At 45.1% G+C, this 22,402-nt stretch overlaps 2 protein-coding genes across 2 annotated transcripts in view; one reads left to right on the top strand and one right to left on the bottom strand.

The window, feature by feature from the left end:
- LOC110193010 (uncharacterized) overlaps positions 1-22,402 on the top strand; it is a 123,048-nt gene that overhangs the window by 88,077 nt on the left and 12,569 nt on the right.
- Positions 2,793-20,783, bottom strand: SATL1 (spermidine/spermine N1-acetyl transferase like 1). The gene is made up of 5 exons (XM_020964518.2): positions 20,718-20,783; positions 11,298-11,349; positions 9,266-9,346; positions 4,126-4,166; positions 2,793-2,963 (listed from the first exon to the last, which is right to left on the bottom strand). Exons 1-5 carry the CDS (start codon positions 20,781-20,783, stop codon positions 2,793-2,795), a joined length of 411 nt encoding a protein of 136 aa, XP_020820177.1.

Genomic DNA, 22,402 nt, shown 5'->3' with positions numbered 1-22,402 from the left:
CACCTACCTACCTGCCTCCTGCCTTTGTACCCCACTTCTCTCGAAGTGCCATCTCTTCTCCCACTAGGCACATAGACGCTGCTCTTAAACTCATGGCCAGGGGGAGGGGATATCCATAAAATGTAAAAGAAAAAATTTAATGACAGACTTTGGGAGTAAAAGGAATAAAGCCTTGTGGAATTATTAGCAGTTAAGAAAGTTGCAGGTATGTCTTGGCTATTGAGATTTGTATGTTGCAGATATAAATTATCATTTGTACAAAATAGGAGTTCACAGGTAAATACTTAAACTATCAGTTTGGAAATCCATTTAACAGGTAAAGTACGCTGGTGGAAGGGAGAGCAGGAGTTAGTATTTTGGAGATGAAGATTAAAAATCAGAAGTCTATATTTCACTATATTTCACTAAAAATAAAAGTAAATTCCTGGAGAACATTAAATGCATAATAGTTGAGTGTCTATATGTTAAAAATCCATGTCTTACTAATGTGAAAATATGTTTAATAGGAATGTATATGTAGAGCCTATATCAAATTGCATGCTGTCTTGGGGAGGGAGGGGGAGAAAGTTTAAAACTCAAAAGCTTATGGAAGTGAATGTTGAGAACTAAAAATAAATAAATATTTTTTTAAAATTTTTAAAAATTCATGTCTTAGAAATATTCAGACTAAAGTAGTATCCAAAGATTAAAGACACACTGGCACTGCTTCAGTGGTCAGAAACCTTTTGGGGGGGGCCGCACCTGTGATTTCTTTCAGCATAAGGAATTCCCAGTGTATAAACTCTTATTAATGCAAATGAGTCCACATGTGTGTTTGTGTCAGAAGTTGGCCATGAACCTTGGTCTTCATGGGTTTCCTCCTTTCCCAGAGCTGGCCTTCTGTTTCTATCCACTATGTTCCACCGACTCTGCATCAGGGAATATCATTTGAAAATATGCAGAGCAGTCCTCTTCTTCCCCTTTCCCCCCCAACTCCCTTACCATTTGGGATTTCTAATCTTTTTCTAATAGGAACAGAGTTTTTGTCCACCAAAATGTGCTACAGTAAAGAAGCTTATTATTAATTTGAAGCAGAAGAATGAATTTGATTTAAAGGTGGAAATCTAGTTTCCCAAAAATTTTATATAGTAAGATAGTCGATACTGAGTAAATTGTGTCTGCTTTGGTTGTAGCTGAAAACAAATTAAATTATGTACCAGATTCTAAAACTTTTTGTTGCATAATTTAAGCAACTGAATTTTTAAAGTCTCATACCTTAAGTAATGCTATAAGAAAGAGGAAAAGTGAGCCTAGCCTACTTACCATGTAATACCACATTAAAATTGGGAATATGGATTGGGATTCAACTCACAAATTACATTGTAGGAAATTACTTCATGTTTCTATTTCCATCCAACCAAGGTCTGGAATAATAGCTTCGAAACTGATCAAAGTTTGTACCTTAATTTCATTTTAAAGTATTTTAAGCAAACCAGTGCTGGATTTAAGTTCATAGATCCCAGAAGTATAGCCTATGTCATTTGAAAACTTGGGATCAGACAGAAATATTGTAAATTGTAGGATGTGGTATCAGGCCTGGTATCATGCAGCTAGTGGCACCACAGAGTGCTGGGCCCAGAGTCAGGAAGACCTGAGTTTAAGTCTGGCCTCAGATACTTACTAGCTGTGTGACCCTGAACATGTCACTTGACCTTTCTCAGCCTCAGTTTCCTTGTCTGTAAAATGTAACAGTACCTACCTCCCAGGGGTGTTGTGAGATCAGATGAGTGAATATTTGTAAAAGCACCTAGCACAGTGCCTGGCACATAGTAAGTGCTATAGAAATGCTTATTCCCTTTCCTCCTCTCTTCCCCTTCCCCATCTGATATAGTAGTACAGAGGATCTTATACTATTCTGCCGGCCTAGGAGAGCATTAACTCTCCTGTTATTTTGGACTAACTTAACCATCCTTCAGATCTACCAGTGACAACAGAAGCATTCAGTAGCTGTGGTTTAGACAGTGAACATCCGGGCTATAGCCAGGGTCTATTGCCAATAAAACCAGTCAGCCATCAGTTATGACAGCGAATTTATCCCCAAAAGGGTGCGTCTAAGCCAGGCCTTGCTTTTAACTTTAGAGAGATCACTACCTTTGTTTAGTTGTCTATTTCCAACAGGACTGAGAGCAGTGAAGGGACCTTGGAGAGCATCTAGTCTACTCCTGTCATTTTACAGAAGGGAAAACTGAAGCCAAGAAAGAGAAGGTGACCTCCTAAGGCCATCCAAGTAGTGATGGAGGGAGCATTCACACGGGGGGGAGAGGGGGGAAGAATTCTGCCTTCAAATTCAGTGTTCTTGGGAAATTGCTCCATTTGCTAAACCAAAGTAGCTTGAATTATTACCCCAAACTTGTATTTAGGGAAGTGGAAACCATACAGAAAACATATTTAGAGAGATCAAACTCCCCCATCTCCCACATGGAAAGTACAGGATAGAAAATCCTGGGTCAGGTCTTCCAGGGCAGCTTCATTATTTGGTTTGAAGGGAATTTCCAGAACCTTACCTGTCTGCAAGTGAATATGCAAAATACACATTTATGTAGATCTAGACTGGCTGATCGAAAGATAAGACTACAAGACAAACAGAAGTGATTGCTAGGTGAAGATAACCAAGAGTTTACTGTGTTTCACCAGCTGTTTGAGCAATTGGTCTATGTTGGGGCTCAAACCAGAGGCTGGGGATGTGATGTATGGTACAAGGGAAGTCTACAAGATGAGGATTTAGCACCTGGAATGGCAATTTGGAAGCACCTTCACTTTTCATTTGCCATTTGTAAAAGCTCCTTTTTGTTAAACCAGAACAGATGCCATCCCTCCTGAGAGGATAAGTCCAGGGCCCCCCGCCTAGTGTAGTATTCGGTAGATGTCTGGTTCCATATGACTACAAGAAAGTTCATGCAGCTGCAGCCGTTGGTAATTGCTATCTGTTTACAAAAGCAAAGAAGGGGCATTCTTATTTAAAAGTGGATTAGTATATTCATTCCTTCAGAAAATGTCATCTGTATATTGCGTGCACATCTATTACTTCTAAGAAAATACTCTTGCAAGACTTCTCTCTTAAAGCATTTCATATCTCTGGAATGGATGAAATTCCATTGTTCCAAGTTTAACAACCCCAAAACTAGTGCCACTCCTTAGTGCCACTACAAATTCTGCTGACTCTTCAGACAATTATGGCATAAAAGAACTTGGACTTAGAATGCTATTCTTTCCTCTCTACCTTGGAGGTAAAATCATCTTGTACCAAAGCCTTTCTGCCTGGTACTTAACTAATGGAAGTATCATTGGATGACCAGCTTTATGGTCAATTCTCCTTTACAGTAACGGTATAATAAAGCTTCTCTAAATAAAATATAATAATAATAAGTGACTGGCATTTATATTATTCTAAGGTTTGCAAAGCACTTTACACAAGTAATCTCATTTGATCCTTAGAACAACTCTGTGAGGTAGGTGCTATTATCATCTCCATTTTACAGACAAGGAAACTGAGGTGGAGAGGGGTTAAGTGACTTGCCCAGAGTCACATTCCTAGTAAGTATCTAAGGCAAGATTTGAACCAGGTCTTCCAGTCTCCAAGTCCAGAATATTTCTGGATGTAAAGCACATTTATTTCAACTAAAACATGTACAATATTCATTTATGATAATAGCTGACATTCACAAAGAGCTGTATTATACATTATCCCATTTGATTTTCACAGCAACCATGGTCAGGCCTGGAAGTGTTAACACCATTTTGCAGATCAGAAAAATGCAGCTCAAAGAGATGGGGACAAAACTAATGTACTAGTGGCCAAATTTAAATGCCGGTTGCCCCTGACTCTTAAGTCCAGGACCTTTTCAGTTACACCACTCTGCTTCTATATTTCAGTTGTTTTCAACTTTGTGGATTAAATTGTTATTCGGTTTTGTATAATTCCAAAGAGTATGTTAAATTTTTAAAGATAAATGGATAACATTTAAATTTACAAATGCTGGTTATATGTAATACAAAACTGACTTAGTTTCCCAAAGAGTATGTTAAATTTTTAAAGATAAATCGATAACATTTAAATTACAAATACTGGTTATATGTAATACAAACCTGACTTAGTTTCCTCAAAATTTCGGGTCCGATACCTAAACCTTTAAAATAGAGAATGCAAAAATGAGAATAGCAGAAAAAGTAGCCCAAGTACAGATTCATGCATGTGCACTAGTTACAAATACAAGAGCTTCACATCTAATTTCTCCATACCCACAGACATATTCTTAGTGTTGCACTGTGGATTTCATATTTAGAAAAGAAGTTGGTTTGTTGGATTTTTTTTTTTAAGGATCAGTAAATAACCATGTCTTTCTCACCCTTTAAAGACAAGAGTATATCTCATCTACTACTCTCAACTCACCAATGAAGGAAGAAACAGAATTTTTTTTTTTTAGGGAAAGTATGTTGTGACAGTCTACTTAACTCAAGCCCTGAATAGAAAACAAGAAATCAAATATTTTTGAATCAAAATATAAAAAAAATAAGTGAAGGATGGAGATAAAACTCCATACCAATGATTTCGTTGATTTAGAGAAGAGGACACTGGGAAAGAATATCCTCTACCAATGTAGATCTGCAGTTCTGCAATTTATAGGTTTTGCGGGGGGGGGGCACTAAGAGGTAAGTGATGTGTCGGAAGCAAGACTTTGCCCCAGGTCTTCTTGTCTCTGAGACAAGTACTCTTCCACTATACCACAATGCTTCTCAAAACACAATTACAGGGGCAGCTAGGTGGTGCAATGGATAGAGCACCGGCCCTGAAGTCAGGAGGACCTGAGTTCAAATCCGGCCTCAGACCAAACACTTGACACTTACTAGCTGTGTGACCCTGAGCGAGTCACTTAACCCCAATTGCCTAAAACAAAAACAAAAAAAGCTCATAATTACAGTTCATTAATGTTCTATGTGTTGATGTGTAAATTCCATCTCTGACTCCTAAACCCCAAGTATAATTTTATACTTCCAAGTATCCAAATATATTACTCAATCCAGAGCCTGGTGGCCGTTATCTACTGACCTCTCTATGCCCTCAAGGTCATTCTCCCTCCTTCTTCAGTGAGTTAAAGAAGGCTCATAAGTCTTTCCACCCCAATGCTTAACCTCATGATATCAGGCAACTTCAGTCTTAATACTGATTTTCTTTTGGATACCCTAAATTATCAGTTCCTCAATCCTTTCTGTTACATCTTAGCTACACAAAGAGGTGATCATACCCTTGATCTTGCCATCATCCACAAGCATCCCAACTTTGATGTTTGTAAATTCTGAAATTCTTTTATCTGACCATAACCTTTTCTCATTCTATCTTTCCCTATTCCTTATAACTCCTAACCCCATTCTTTGTCCTCATTAGGACCTCCAGTATTTCTATCCTTCAGTACTTCCCCTAGCCACCACCTTTGTACTGACTGTACTGTCCTCCTTTCCTAATCTTGACACCTGGGTGCATGAGTTCAAGTCTGCACTATCCTCACAGCTGAATTCCTTGCCTCCTTGTCCTACTATCACTCATGTAACAAGTTGAAGGTGGCCATGGATGATAGGTAACACTTATTTCCTGGGAAAATGTGAAGCTTTATTCTATAGGCCTACTCCTATTGAGATTATTTACTGCCCAGGAAAAAGTGCCAATTAAAATTCTTTGGCAACACACAGCCAAAGATCTTAAGTAACTGAGGAAACTGGTAACAGAGATTGGCAATCAGTAATTCTAATTCACAGACTCATGCAGAGCATGGACATATGCTGCCAATGGATTCTAAGCAAAAGTTCATTTTGAAAGACTAATAGAACAAATTTTTGATAATAAAAATGAAAGCACTCAACCTTTTGCACACTCCATCTCTAGGCACTCTGACAGTAGGTTTCGCAATGTACTATTTCACCTATGATCCTTGGATTGGCAAGTTACTCTACCTGGAAGACTTCTATGTCATGGAACCTTTTCGAGGTAAAACTATCTCTCATCAATCAACAAGCTTTTATTAAATATTTACTAGGTTCCAGGCACTGTGATAAGGGCTGAGGATGCAAATACTGGCAAAAATAGTTCCTGGCCTCAAGGAGCTTACATTCTAATGGGGAAAGACAACATGTAAATAAATAGGTATTCTTTCTCTTTCTCTCGAAGATGGGGCTTGGAAAGGCCTCTTACAAGAGGCACTTCTGCTGAGTCCTGAAGGAAGCCAGGAGGTAGAAGTGAGGAGGGATAGCATTCCTAGCTAAAGACAGTACGGAAGCACAGCTAAGAGTGTTACGACTGTCATGTTTGCCAGTCAGCAGTGAGATCAGTACAGCTGGATTGGAAAGTACATGAAGAAGAGTAGAGTGTAAGAAGACTGGAAATGGAGAAAGAGGGTAGGTTGTGAAGACTGTTAAATGCCAAATGAGATTTTGTATTTGCTTCTTGAGGGAATAGGGAACCACTGGAGTTTATATTGGGTGTGTGTCTGAGGCTGATGTGGTCAGGACTACACTTAAGATCATTTTGTGGGGTGAGGAGAGACTTGATGCAAGGAGACCAATCAGAAGGCTACTGCACTTGTCTAGGCAAGCGGTGACAAGGACTTAAACTAGGGCTGTTATTATATGAATGGGGAGAAGTGGATATATAAGATGTCATAAAGGTATAAATGGCAAGCTTTGGCAACTGATGACACCAAGTTCTTAAATGTGACTGCTCTCAATAGTAAAAGTGAAGTTTAGGAGAAGGGTGGGTTTATGGAAAAGATGGGCTCTGTTTTGGACATGTCAAGTTTGAAATGCCTAACAGACTACTGGTGATGTGAGACTGAAGTCCAGGGGAGAAAATGAGCTTGGATATCAACATATAGGAGTCATCTCAGAGATGGGATCATCAGCACAAAGATGAGTTCCATGGGAGTTGATGAGGTCATCAAGTGAGATAGTGTAAAAAGAAAATAGGAGAGGGTCCAGGACAGAACCTTGTGGACATCTACAATTAGTGGGTATGCCATGAAGATATGACAGAGGAGAGTGAGAAACATCGAACAGTTAGAAGAACTAGAAGATGATAGTGCAGGAAAACCTGGAGAGCAGAGAATATCCAGGAGGAGAGGGTTATTAACAGCATCAAAAGCCACAGAAAGGCTGAGAAGGATGAGGAGTGAGAAAAGGCAATTAGATTGGACAATGAAGTGGTGATTGGTAACTTTGGAGAGAGCAGTTTCAATTGAATGAGGAAGTTGCAAGACAGATTGCAGAGGGTTTAGAAGAGGGTGAGAAAGGACGCAGAGCCACCTGGTGTTGGCAGCTTTCTGAAAGTTTCACTGAGAAGGGGAGAAGAGATATAGGATATTAAGAAGGGACATAGGGAAGTTTTGGAACATGTTGGGATATTTTGTAAGGATGGGGGAAACATGAGCACGTTTGTAGCCAGCAGGGAAGGAACCAAATAACAGAGACAGGGTGAAGATTAGTGAGAGAGTGAGGATGAGAATGGAGACAATCAATTGGAGAAAACAGGTGGGAATGAGATCAAGGGTAGACATAGTTTCCTTGCCAAGGAGAAAGGCATCCTTTTCATCCAAGACAAGTGAAGGAAATGGCAAGAGAGACATTTGAGTGATGAGGGGAAAAGGGGAAGCTCATGGCAAATGGCCTCCATTTTTCTGGTCTGGCTAGGTAGTGAGGTCCTTAGTGGAGAGGGTGGGAGGGCTGAGGAGAGATGAAGTTTGTAACAGCTGCTATGGTGAGTGGGATGGAGAATCAATTTCCTTGATGCAGGGGGAGGCCAGCTGAAATTGGAGAACATGAATCTGTAATGGACTTAACGTGGTTTTGTGACTTCCTCCAGCTCTATTCAGCACAATGTCAATAGGATCAAGGGAGATGAATACTTGAAAGTAAGCCACGATTGGGTCTTGGTGTTACATGAGTGATAGTAGGACAAGGAGGCAAGGAATTCAGCTGTGAGGATAGTGCAGACTTGAACTCATGCACCCAGGTGTCAAGATTAGGAAAGGAGGACAGTACAGTCAGTACAAAGGTGGTGGCTAGGGGAAGTACTGAAGGATAGAAATACTGGAGGTCCTAATGAGGACAAAGAATGGGGTTAGGAGTTATAAGGAATAGGGAAAGATAGAATGAGAAAAGGTTATGGTCAGATAAAAGAATTTCAGAATTTACAAACATCAAAGTTGGATGATGTTTGTAATGATGTGGATGATGGCAAGATCAAGGGTATGATCACCTCTTTGTGTAGCTAAGATGTAACAGAAAGGATTGAGGAACTGATAATTTAGGGTATCCAAAAGAAAATCAGTATTAAGACTGAAGTTGCCTGATATCATGAGGTTAAGCATTGGGGTGGAAAGACTTATGAGCCTTCTTTAACTCACTGAAGAAGGAGGGAGAATGACCTTGAGGGCATAGAGAGGTCAGTAGATAACGGCCACCAGGCTCTGGATTGAGTAATATATTTGGATACTTGGAAGTATAAAATTATACTTGGGGTTTAGGAGTCAGAGATGGAATTTACACATCAACACATAGAACATTAATGAACTGTAATTATGAGCTTTTTTTGTTTTTGTTTTAGGCAATTGGGGTTAAGTGACTCGCTCAGGGTCACACAGCTAGTAAGTGTCAAGTGTTTGGTCTGAGGCCGGATTTGAACTCAGGTCCTCCTGACTTCAGGGCCGGTGCTCTATCCATTGCACCACCTAGCTGCCCCTGTAATTGTGTTTTGAGAAGCATTGTGGTATAGTGGAAGAGTACTTGTCTCAGAGACAAGAAGACCTGGGGCAAAGTCTTGCTTCCGACACATCACTTACCTCTTAGTGCCCCCCCCCGCAAAACCTATAAATTGCAGAACTGCAGATCTACATTGGTAGAGGATATTCTTTCCCAGTGTCCTCTTCTCTAAATCAACGAAATCATTGGTATGGAGTTTTATCTCCATCCTTCACTTATTTTTTTATATTTTTGATTTCTTGTTTTCTATTCAGGGCTTGAGTTAAGTAGACTGTCACAACATACTTTCCCTAAAAAAAATTCTGTTTCCTTATTCTACTGGAAAAGCTGGTAACTACAGAAGCTCTCTCTGTAACACATGGGCTGTATGAACTCCCCATATGACCCCCTTTACTCCTATTTTACTACTGCTTTTTGTTGTACTTCATCTTATTGGCAGAGTCGAGTCGGTATGAAAACAATTAAAGGGAGTGTATCTTACCTGTCAGCTCTGCCTCATCTGGTACTTCTGCAATAAGACAGTAATAAAGAGGGTGGTCCCCAAAGCCATCTTTGAGTAAATCTGAAAGGTCAATCCACATACAGAACCTCTTCTATGGTGCATGGGCTTTGTCATACTAAAGGGGGAACAAAATGAAAAGGCCAAACCGAGGAAGATTTGGAGATGAATATTGTTCAGAGACTACACTGAGGTTGTAGCAGACTGGGAATAGTACAAAATGTTTCTAGCATCACATAACTCAAGTGCCTATCTTATGCCAAATTGTATTTTCTAGACTATAGTGAGCTACCCATTTGGGTACACTGTTTCCATAAGGATCCATTCCTTTCATTTCAGTGAAACATAAGAGAAGATCTGACCTGTAACTGCTAAGCATAATACCCTGGATTGCCACCTTGGGTTAGACCTACTGTCCCTGTGGAGGTCCAGTATTCTAGCAATGTCACCAAGACACATGCAAGAGGAAATGTCAAAGTGTAGTCTCACCCCTCCCCCCCAAAAAAAGAAAAGCGTAGGTTCCTTCAGTAACATTGTGTTTTTGTCAGCCAGCTTTTGTCTGAAGCTTTATGGAAACTATATTACCAGCTCATACCATGTATATGAAATCATACTTTTTGTCTGAAATCTAACCTAAAGTTTCAGTGACGGGGAAGGGAATCTTTTTTTCTAATACTTTAGGATTTGGTGATTAAATTCGGTGTTCATCTGATCCATGATGTTGAGGATTTTTTAGTAATACATCAGTGTCAGGTTTTTTTATTTCATTGGTGTGGGAACTCCCTCCACTAATGTGTACTGCAACCCATCCATGCCTTAGAAAAGACATCATAGTTGCTTGAGATTCACTGAGGTAAAGTGACTTGCCAGTAAATGGAAGATGGAGTTGGAACACAGCTTTTCATGGCATCCTCCCCACAATGGGACACTAGTTCTTTATAATAATAACACCCTTTTAGTTGTGCTTTATGCTATCATTTAGCCCCTCCACACCACAGCCTTCAATATTTCATATTGAAGAATTCTAATCTTTGATTTAATCTATAGCTAGATTTACTATAGTACAGCAATGCATTTACTCTCGTGATGGAAGAAGGAAGATACTCTTCCTGGTGGTGGTAAAGGGTACCTCTCTGAGGTCCCTTTGCATTAGATAAGTGCATTTACTTCTTTAGGTTTATCAGCCTCTCTCAAGTTATGTAGCTTGCAAATAACAGGGTTTTCCGGGCTATCTTCACACCAGCCAAAAGAGAGGGAAAGGCAATAACACTCATGTTTCTGTAGCACTTGATGACGTATGTAGCATTTTGCTAACGATAATCAAATGAGATAGGCAGTATTTTAAATATCTCCCTTTTACAAATGAGAGAACTGAGATTTTGGGGAAGGGACTTGCTTAGAGATATGAGTGTCACTTGGACTCCAAATGCAACACACTCTGCACTGTAGCATGGTGTGTAGTGAAATAGTGACTGGTTACCCAGCGAGCAGCAGAGAAACAATATGGGCCCTGGAAATGCAGAAGCTAAAGTTTCCCAGCCTAACTTAGAGCTTCTGTCTGGGGAGAGTGCTAGCAGGTGTTAGAAACCTACCAGCAATCCTGTAGCAATTATGTAAGCCAGTGCACTTTGAGTCCACATTTCCTCACAAAAGCCCTATGGGGGAGAGGTAGGGAAGGCAACTATCATTATCCTTGTTTTGCAGATGAGAAAAATAAGGCTGAAGGAGAGAAAATTACTTTCTTGAGGTCATAGAGCTTGTTAGCATAGTTAGAGCCTGAACCTGAACCCTGATCTCCATGTTCCTTAGCCCTGGGCTCCTCCAATTCACCATTATGCCTAGTAAATATAAATGAAGGGCAATACGTTGCAAATAAAATAGCATGCCCTTTAGAAATGCCTGATGTCAGTAGCGCATACAGAGGACAGCGGAAATGGCGGATTCCATGGATATAAACTATGAGCTTACTTGACCTTCACTTTTCAGTCTCTGGAAATCCCATATCATACCTTACCTATAATGGTTAACTTCACAGCATCAAGAGCATTTCCATAAGCAGCCAATTCCTGTCAAGGAGAGAAGTGATTCACGTTATGATTTTGTAAGTAGTTCTCGAGGATTACATCATCATCATCATCATCATTTGAGAGATTTTACATTTTTATGTAGTGGGGTGTTTTGCAATGGACAAAGTGAGTGAAGATTTACCCCAGCCCTCCAAAAGCTGATAATTTATAATGGTCCCAACAAATATGGAGAGCATATATAGGAAAAGAATTCGTAAGTCCATTTTAAAATAACTGCAACTCCTCTTCTCCAGAGGCCTCCTCTGCTACCTTACTATGGTATGCCCTGGAGGCGATTCTGAGCTCTCAAAGGCTAGCCAGTGAAATTCATGCTCTGATAGATGGAAACCCCACCACTATAATGTGTCTGTCACCTGTGGACCAACTTAGCTAAGGCTGACCACAAGGGAATGACTTATGTTGACCATGAGAACTCTGAGGCCATCTTCTAAGGTGTAAAAAGGGTTCTACCTTGCATCACTGGATCCTTGAAGTAATGCCTGAATTATCCAGAGGGAACCTAGCTAAATCTCAGCTCTCCAGAATATATTAAAGAACTGAGGAGGGTTTTCTTAAGGCCCCTCAGCCGTCAAACTAGATGGCATAAAAATCCATACATTTAAAAGCTCAATAATTTTATCAGACCCTTTAGATCACACTTACTCATGTTTATGTAGAGTTCCAACAAGTGTGTGGTTATCAGTTTTCACAGCTCACAGTAGATTAGAAGTAGCAGCTGGAGGCTGGGAGGTGGGGCAAGGCAGAAGGCAGGACTGAGGATTGCTAAAGAGTAGCATGCTAACAGCCGCAAAAAGTGGCAGCTGGGAGCTTGACAGTGGAGGGAGAGACAGGAAAACCGTCTAGTAGACCCAAGGACTCAGAAGGCAGCTTGTGGTCATTTTGTGTAGGGACCAATAGCCCTCAATCCTTGCTTAGCCCCTAACAACATGAATGGATTTCAATAAAGAGATCGTATGTTACAATTGAGTTGCCAACTTGCATCACTACAGGAAGATTCTACACTGTTGAGGTCCCCAAGCTGATGAAATGATAATGACTGATGTTCATAATGATCTTAGATTCCAAGCTGGAAGGGACTTTAGACATCATCTATGCCAGCTCCTTCATTTCGAAGATGAGGAAGTGGGCCCAGAACACCAGTGACTTGCCCAGGGTAATAAGTGGCAGACACACTGACTTCAAGCCTAGTGTTCTTTGCATTTTATCATGAAGAAAAGAGGAAATCATGCCTAAGAATGATTTTTGCCAAGAAGACTGGAAAACATGGTAAGCTTCAGTTATCAGGAAAATACACTCATTTCCCCAGTGAGGCCAGACGAATGCAGCATTACTCTAGGTCAGGAGTGGGGAATCTGTGTGGCCTCAAGGCCACATGTGGCCTTCTAGATTCTCAACTGTGGCCCTCTGACTCCAAACCTCACAAAACAAATCCCCTTAATGGAAGGATTTGTTCTGTAAAACGTGGACTCAGTCAAAAGGCCGCACCCAAGGACCTAGAAGGCCACAGCTTCCCCACCCCTGCTCTAGGTCCAACATGTGTTTGTGCTGGTGAAGGTGGAGAGACAAGATGTTATGCTTGTTTAAATATGGGTCTGGGAAAAGTTATCAACCTGTGTTTGAAACGTGGCAGGGGGAAGAGAGGGAGGGGCAGCAGCTGAGGGGAGGGAAGACACTCCAGACTTGAGACATACCTTAGGAGAAGCATAGGTCTAGATGTAACAAAGGGAAATGAGGTGATTGAATATCCTGGGAGGCAGCATGTACAGAGATAAGGGCCCCTGGTCCCCCACAGAGAGATGGACCCATCGTGGACAGGTACAGAGATAAGGCGGGTGGCACCACCATCACCACCACCACCCCCGGCTGAGGGCTTTGTTTGGAACCACAAGACCTGGATCTGCTTGATCCCTTCCAGATTCAATGGAAAAATCCTACCCGGCTACAAAGATGAGATGGTGTAGGCAAAGCAAATGATGGCCGGGATGGCAATATTTTAAGTGTCCAATCAATGGGCCATCTTGTCAGGGGCAAAAGACCATGTGACCCACTTCTTCATCAGAATAAATGAGGATGGTACTACTTTTGACAAGACACCCATGAGGTGATAGTGGTTTTGAAAGTGTATCTTAAGTACGTTCTTCATGCTAAAAACATTATCATAAGCTTCCCTCCACTCTACTACCCCCTAATGCTGCTACACACCCTCTTACTCTTTCCTCCCAAGTTTCTAGGAAGTAGACTCAAATACACCTGCTACTATCCCATACTCACTCCTAAGCTGTTTGAAATCTTCCTTCTTCCTTCACTATCCTACTGACACTGTTCTCTCCCAGGCCACAGTGACTCAATCCAAGGACTTGTTAGCTTTGACATCTGTCATGCATGATACTGACTGATCGTGGTTCACCTGTCTGTCCTACTGCTTCATACATACATCCCTTCATACACACGTCACCAAATAGCCTTGGCCCTCTTTTCTGTTTTTACTCTCTCCCTCAATTATCTCATCCAACCTGGCAGATGACTCCCAAATCTTTATCCCCAATTCCAACTTCTCTCCTGAGCTCAAGCCCCATATTTACCACTGACAGCTGAGCTACGTCCTGTCAGTACCTCAAATTCAGGATGTCAGAAATTGAACTCGTCATCTTCCCTCTCTGCCTGTCCAAACCAAGTCCTTATTTCTGTTTATAGTACTACCTTTCTCCTAGTCACCTAGGTCCCAAACCTCTGTTCTTTCCCTCGCTGCCCCTCCCCCAATCACAATCAGTCAGTCTCTAATTCCTACCAATAGTTGATTTTTCCTTGTTGAATCTGGTCACTGGTTGTAGACATGACCTCTGAGTCCATGGAAATAGATTAAAACCAAGATATATAAAGCCAGGCCTCATAGTTCTATTGCTACTTCAGCTGGGTCTAGAGTTTTCAAAGGATCTTTCCATGCCATAGGAAACATGACCATACATGGTCACAGGTTCTTAATTGCCCTGATGAGAGCTGATGGGGCAGCATCAGTCAATTCGGCTATCGTGTTTTCCTGGGATCTGTGTAACCCCAGTCCCCTGCTTCTGCTTCATAAAAGAATAAGTGCTGGATGGATTATATGGTCACTCTGGAGTGCAGGATAATTTCAGTACAGCTTCCATAATTCTAGTGAATGAAATGTTTTACTCTAGCTATTTAAATATTTTATTTGCTTTTTGGTGAGGCAGTGGGGGTTAAGTGACTTGCCCAGGGTCACACAGCTAGTAAGTGTTAAGTGTCTGAGGCTGGATTAAGAACTCAGGTCCTCCTGACTCCAAGGCCAGAGCTCTATTCACTGCGTCACTTAGCTGCCCCTAAATATCTTATTTCTAACGAATCAGCTGATTATTTTCAGACCATCCAAAGTCACTTCCCTCAAACGCAGCTATTTCATTTGTGGACAGCTCTAATTATCAGGCATTGTTTCCCTTTTCTCAAGCCTAACTTTGCTTTTCTACAATTTCCATCCGTTGTTCCAAGTTCTGTCTTCTGTGACTCACCAGAGCAAGTGAAATGCCTCTTCCCCTGGATTGGCCTTCAGATACTTGAAGACTGTTATCCTTTCTGTCTTTCCCAAGTCTTATTTTCTCTAGCCTAAATATCCCCAGTTCCTTCACCTGATCCTAATATGGCATGAACTAGAGCAGTGGTGGGGAACCTGGGGCCTCAAGGCCACATGTGGCCCTCTAGGTCCTCAAGTGTGGCTGAATCCAGACTTCACAGAACAGGTCCTTCCTTGAATGTGGCCTTTTGACTGAGTCCAAGTTTTACAGAACAAACCCTTTTATGAAGGGGATTTGTTCTGTGAAGTTTGGATTCAGCCACACTTGAGGACCTAGAGGGCCACATGTGGCCTTGAGGCCCCAGGTTCCCCACCCCTGAACTAGAGGCTCTTCACCATTCTGGTTGCCTTTCTTTGGATGTGTTCCAGACTGTGTTATTGTTCTCCCTAAACATGTCACACCTAGAAACTAAACACATTTGTGTGTTGAGTAGGGCAGGGCAAAGTGTAGCAGTACTATCACCTCCCAAGTCCCTGAACATGGTATTTCCATTTGTGCCACTTAAAATTTCATTCATGGGGGAGGGGGGAGTTTCTTGTCTCATGATGCAAATGAAGCTTGGGGGGATTAGTGAATCCCCCCCCCCAACACACACACACACATATCCTTTGCCCATATTGCCTAGCCAGACTTTCTTCATAATGTACTTGTGAAGATCTATGGAATTCCCAAAAGTGGTTCTTAACATTTGCCCCCATTCATCTTACTAGACTTGGCCCACTGGTCTGACCTTTGAGTGTCTCTCTGGATCTCAAGACTCTGTTATCCAATAATGGGGTATTAGATATTTCTTTCTATATCTGAGTTGTGTGAAAATTTGCTAAGCCTGCCTTCTTTGTCTTTCTCCAAGTCACTGATAAAAATATCAATCACATTAGGCCCAAAGACAGACCCCCCCACCCAGAGTGCTACACTCAGAGGGAAATGACAGTATGACCTCCATATACATTTGATCAAATATTTCACTCGATTTGTGTGTTGACATATGTAGCAACTGATGTACCTTTTGCTTATGTCGCTGTTTAAGTGTATCAGTGTTAACAATACAGAAAAGATGGGGCAGCTAGGTGATGTAGTGGATAGAGCACCGGCCCTGGAGTCAAGAGGACCTGAGTTCAAATGTGACCTCAGACACATAACACTTATTAGCTGTGTGACTCTGGGCAAGTCACTTAACCCCAATCACCTCACCAAAAAAAAAAAAGATACAGAAAGGATTCTGGGTTAGGGCCCCTGGATAGGAGGCACTGCCATGTGGTGAAAAGATACCAAGCCTTTAATCCTGGAAGAGACTGAGTTAGTGGTCCCTATGGTTAGCTCTGTCTTGACCTTAGGATTCCTGCTGGCATCTGTGATTATCTGAAAACCAACTCCCATCAAACAACCAGTGTGGGATAATATTCCCCACGTTCTCCTGTTTGAAGAAGGCTGGAAGAATCATGGGTTACTTCAAAGATGGAGCCCAGGTGTTCATGCTCTTCCTGGCTGCCCTCTTAGCACTGTGCCACTGTACACGCTAGCTCTGGACCCACCCCCCCCCCTCCCAATCACCTCTACAGGGGACAAGGACCATCTCCCTTAATTCTCTGCTTTCCTGATCCCAGTCACTTCTTTTGGAAGGGGGCACTTGCTATCACCCCTGGCTCTGAACCTACCAGGGCAGAGCAGGGGTCATTGCCCTTATGCCTGAACCTGCTACCTTCCCTCTCTCACCTCTGAAGGGAGGCAGGGGCCATCATCCTTAGCTTTGGATCTGGCAGCCTCTCACTCCCCTCTCAGCTATGGACTTGCCTCCTCCCAGGATCTGCCCTGGCAGGGCAGGGCCATCACCCTAAGCTCTGCAGGGGGCAAGGATCATCTTCCTTAACTCTGGACCTGCCCTCCTTGTACCCTGGGGGGGGAGGGGCCTAGCTTAACTCCTGACTTGCCACCTTCTGACTCACCTGGGGGGAGGGATGTGCTACAACCATCATCCTTTTCTGCGCATGCCACCTCCCAGCAAAGACATACCTCTCTTCAGGTGTTACCCCTACTGGGTAATTCTAGAACTGCCTCCCTCTCCTCTCTGCAGGGGGTAGGGGCCATTGCCAATATCTTTGCACCTCCTGTCCCCTCCCTCACCCCTCAGAGGGAGCCCGGGGCTTAGCTATGTAGCTGCCACCTCCCAGCACACCTTGGGCGCCTTCCCCCCAAACTTAGGACTTGCCTCTCTCTGGGCCACCTGTCTGTGGGGGCACAGTCATATGCTGCTCTCTTGGCAGGGGGTGGAACAGCAAGGGGAAGGGGGAAAGGGCCATCTTGTTTACCTCCTAACCTGCCACCTTCTGACTCATCTCTGGGGGGGGGGGCAGGAGTCTTTAGCTGAGGACCTGCTGCTCCTTTGCACCTATTGTGGCAGGGCAGGAACCATGGCCCTTAGCTGTAGACCTGTTACCTTTCACTAATCTTTCTGCAGGGACCCATGGGTCCTGAGTTGTGGACCTACCACCTCTCAGGACCCCTAGGGAAGGGGGCCCATAGGCCATCCCCCTTAACTCTGAACTGGCCCAGCTCCCAGCCACTGCCCTGTGGGGGGGTCCAGGAGCCATGCCCTTAGTTCTGGACCTGATGCCTCCTCGAATCCCTCTCTGTGGAAGTCATGGGCCATTTCCTGACACCATTTGACTCACTTTGAGGGGGAGGAATCTTCCTTAGCTATGGATCTTCCCTCACCTCACTGCTAAGGGCCAGAAACCCTTATCTCTCGACCTGCAGCATCCCTGCAGAGTGTGTAACTGGGTACCTGGCCCCCATAACTCGGCAACTGCCCTTCTCCCTCACCTCTCTGTGGGCAGCAGGGCCCCATAACCTTAAGCTCTGTATCTGCCCCCCTTCCTGCTTATCTCTATGATGGTGGGGTGGCAGGTCGGGGGCCATCACCCTCAGCTCTAGTTAGTTCCACTCCTTAGCTCATCTCTCTGCAGAGAGCAGGAGTTGTCTCCCTTAACTCTGGACCGACTCACCTTCTGACTCACTTCTAGGGAAGAGGATGCTACAGTCATCCCCCTTAGCTCTGGACCTGCCACCTTCTGATTTCGCTTTTCTGCAGGGCTGCTAGAAGCCTTTAGCTCTGGACCTGCCACATGCTTGAACCTATCCTGGCAGGGTAGGGGCCATGGCCCTTAGCTGTCACCCTCCAATTCATCTTGCTATGGGGGACCAGGGGCCATTAGCTGTGGACTTGTCACCTCCCCATACATAGCAGACCCTGGGTGGGGGGATTAGGGGTCATCACCTTTAACCACGGACCTGCCACCCTATTGTTCACCTCTGCAAGAGGGGGCAGGGGCCATTGCCCTTATCTCTTGACCTACGAACTCATTGCCTCTCTGTGGGGAGCCAGGGGAATCTTAGCTGTGTACCTGCAGCATCCGTGCAGAGGCATACCTCTCTGCAGGGAATGTGCCCACAGGGATGGCAATGGCCCTTAACCCTGGAACTGCCCTCCCCTGCAGGGGACAGGGGCCACTCCCTTAACCTTGGACCTGCTACCTTCTGGTTCACCATTCTTCGGGAGGCTGGGGCCAAAGGTGTTACCTCTGGACATTTTCACTCCATAGCCCATGTCTTCAGGAGGGGGCACTTCTACTTTCACCCTCAACCGAACCTCCTACTCACTTCTCAGTTCAGGGCAGGCCCTTATATCTTGCCCTGCCCTCTCCTGGCATAATTCTCTGTGGGGGGACAGGGGCCTTGAGCTGTGGAATTCCTGCCTCCGTACAGCTATCCTGACAGGTAGGGGATCTTTGCCCATAATTCTAGACCTGCTACCTTCTCATTCACACCTACCCCTTTTAACTAAAACTGCCCTGCCTCCCTCCATTCTGTGGGGTAGGGGGCGAGTGGAAGCAGGGGGTGGCATGCACTATATCCCTATGCTCTTGACATTTCACCTCCTGGCTCAACTCTCTGTATGCCTGGGGACCTTGGCTGTGTACCTCCTGCCTTCAGGAATACCCTTCTTGTAGGGGCAGGAGCCATGGCCCTCACCTCTGGATTTACCCCACTCCCACTCACCTCTCTGGGGGTAGTCAGGGGTGCTTAGCTGTATACCTGCTGCCTTTTCATATACACTTCTTGGGGGGGACATGAGCCTCGGCCCTTAGCTCTGCATTTGCCCGACTCTCACTCACCTCTCTGGGGGATCCACGGCCCTTAGCTGTGTACCTACTGCCTTTATGTATACCCTTCTGGGGGGGGGCAGACAGGAGCCATGGCCCTTATCTCTGGATTTGCTCCACTGTATGTCATGTCTCTGTGGGGAGTCCTGGGCCCTTAACTGTGTATCCACTGCTTTCAGGGATACCCTTCTTGGGGGTATGGGAGCCATGGCCCTCACCTCTGGATTTACCCCACTCCCACTCACCTCTCTGGGGGTAGTCAGGGGTGCTTAGCTGTGTACCTGCTGCCTTTTCGTATACACTTCTTGGGGGGGACATGACCCACGGCCCTTAGCTGTGGATTTGCCCCACTCTCACTCACCTCTCTGGGGGGTCCATGGCCCTTAGCTCTACACCTACTGCCTTTAGGTATACCCTTCGGGGGGGGGGGACAGGAGCCATGGCCCTTATCTCTGGATTTGCTCCACTGTGTTTCATGCCTCAGTGGGGAGTCCTGGGCCCTTACCTGTGTATCTACTGCTTTTAGGGATACCCTTCTTGGGGGTACAGCAGCCATGGCCCTGAGCTCTAGATTTGCACCACCCCCATTCACCTCTCTCTAGGGGTCTGAGACCATTAACTGTGTACCTACTACCTTTAGCTATACCCTCCTTGGAGGAGCTGGGCAGGAGCTATGACCCTTAGCTCTGGATTTTCCCCACTCCCAGTCACCTCTGTATGGAGCGTCCGGGTCCCATACCTCCTTACCTGCTGCTTTGGGCATCAGAGGCAGGAACCATGGCCCATGGTTCTGGATTTGCTCCACTCCCACTCACCTCTCTGTGGGGGTCCAGGGCCCTTAGCTGTACTTGCAGATTTTAGGGATACCCTTCTTGGGGGTACAGGAGCCATGGTCCTTAGCTCTGGATTTGCAGACTCAACTCTCTGTGGAGGATCCCAGGCCCTTAACTGTGTACCTATTGCCTTTAGGTATAGCCTTCTTGGGGTAAGCAGGAGGCATGGCCCTTAACTCTGGATTTCCCCCACTCCCACTCCCACTCTCTGTGGGGTATCCGGAGCCCTTAACTGTGTGCCTACTACCTTTAGCTATACTCCTCTTTTGGAGGGGGGGCAGGAGCCATGGCCCTTAGTTCCGGATTTGCCCTACTCCCACTCACCTCTCTGGGGGTAGTCAGGGGTGCTTAGCTGTGTACCTGCTGCCTTTAGGTATACCCTTCTAGGGTGGGGGGGCAGGAGCCATGGCCCTCAGCTCTGGATTTGCCCCACTCCCTCTCATCTCTTTGTAAGGGGTCCGGGTCCCTTACCTGTGTACCTGCCTTTAGGTATACCCTGGGGGGGGGGCAAGAGCCATGGCTCTCAGCTCTAGATTTGCCCCACTCACCTCTGTGGGGGGTGTTTGGGGCCCTTAGCTGTGTACCCGCCCCTCCCTACACTTCTTGTTGGGCAAGGGTCATCACCCCTAACTCTGACCTTGCCACCTTTCTGCTCACCTGTCAGTTCAGGGCAGTGCTCCTTCCTTCACTCTGGCACTGCCACCTCAGGCCCACCTGTTGGCAGTTTGCCCCCAGCTTGTCCCCACCCACTGTCAGGGGCAGCTTACTTTGATGAGCCTCAGGATGTCAGGGCAGTCTTGGGCTCGGGCTGGCCGAACTCGAAATGTGCTCATGACCTGGGTCCCGAGTGAAGCCTCTGCTGCCTTCTCTTCCTCTCTGCCTGTCTGGACCACGACTTCACTGGGCTTGGTCTTCCCTGCGATAATGGTAGAGGCTGGGGCCGATTCCCCAGCCTAGGATGACCAGGAGTGGAAGGGTTTGAGATAACTAGGAGGAGTGGGAGGAAGAGGAGGGGAGGGCAGCCTGAGTTTTGGAGGTGGCAGAGGCAGTCTGTGCGGGAGAATGGAGCACTGGAGTAGCCCCGCCCCCGGGTAGCCCCGCCCCTTGCCTATTGGTAGCCTGCAGTGACAAAGGCGATCGCTAGGCGACGCTCTTTATACTCTCTGACCAGCGGAGACTCTGGTCAGAGCGGTCTGGAGCTGGGAGGGAGGAGGAAGGCGGGAAGCTTGCTCCGCCTCCGGGTGCTCGCAGAGCGCGATTTTTGAGGTAATTTTAAGGGGCCCCACTCAGGAACCTAAACAGAGAGCCCCGCAAGAGGCCACCTGCAGTGTCCATGTCCCTCCGGCCTCGACATTTTCTTTTCCCCTCTAGTTTTCCGTAATCCCCATGTTGGTAAAATGGCCTAGGTTAACCTTCAAGGCCTTTCAAGTTCTACTAGTCAAGTAGCCTGTGATTCAGAGGCCCTGGGTCCAAATCCTAGCTCAGCGCCTTACTTTTTCTTGGGTAAGTAACCGTCCTTTTTTAGGGCCTCAGTTTTCTCCTCTACACAATGCGAGGGGCGGCCTAGATCCTCTAAAGACACCTTTTAGCGCCGTAGTTCAGAGGACCTGGGTTCAAATCCTAGTTCTGCCACTTATTTTAGGTAAGTACCCTAACCTCCCTGGGCCTCAGTTTCCTTATTTGTAAAATGAGAATGGCTTTCATGACCTCTGAAGTCCGTTCTGGCATGTAATATGTTCACAGTTTTATAATGCAGAGCACCTGGGTTCAGATTTCAGCTCAGCTACTTGGTGAACGACCTTGGTTAAGTCTCCTAACCTCCCTAGGCCTCAGTTTCCTCATCTGTAAAATGAGGAGGTTGACCAAAATGACTTTATTTAAATCCTTTCTAGCCTTAATAGTCTGCGGTTCTGTAGTGCAGAAGACCTGAGCCGAGCCACTTACTGTGTGACCTTGGGTAAGTCACCTTCACCTCTCAGAACCTCATTCCCCTCTTCTGCACAATGAAAGGGGAGACTCAGATGACCTCTAAGGGCCTTCCCAATTCTGCTAGTCTACAGTTTGGTGGTACCAAGGACTTGGGTTCAAATCCCAGTTCTTCCATAGGTGACCTTAGGTAAATAAGTCCCCTAGCCTGCCTGGGCCTCAGTTTCCTCATCTGTAAAATGAGGAGGTTGGCCTAGAGGACATTTAAGGTTCCTTCTAGTTTTAGTGGTCTGTAGTTCTGTAGTACAGAGGACATGGGTCCAAATCCCAGCTCAGCCACTTAGTGTGTGACCTTGGATGAGTCACCTCTCTAGATTCTGTAAGATTGGGGCGGGGAAAGAGGGTACAGATGACCTCTTAAGGGCCCTTCCAGCTCTATTACTTTATGATTCTGTACTGCAGATAACCTGGGTTTCAAATTCCAATGATTGCTACTCTTTCCTGGGTAAATCACATAACCTCTGTG

Source organism: Phascolarctos cinereus, unplaced genomic scaffold (genome assembly GCF_003287225.1).
Source record: "Phascolarctos cinereus isolate Bilbo 61053 unplaced genomic scaffold, phaCin_HiC Scaffold_8;HRSCAF=390, whole genome shotgun sequence".
Classification (NCBI taxonomy): Eukaryota; Metazoa; Chordata; class Mammalia; order Diprotodontia; family Phascolarctidae; genus Phascolarctos; species Phascolarctos cinereus.
Note: the sequence above shows the minus strand (reverse complement) of the source record. Positions and strands in the feature narration are given on the sequence as shown.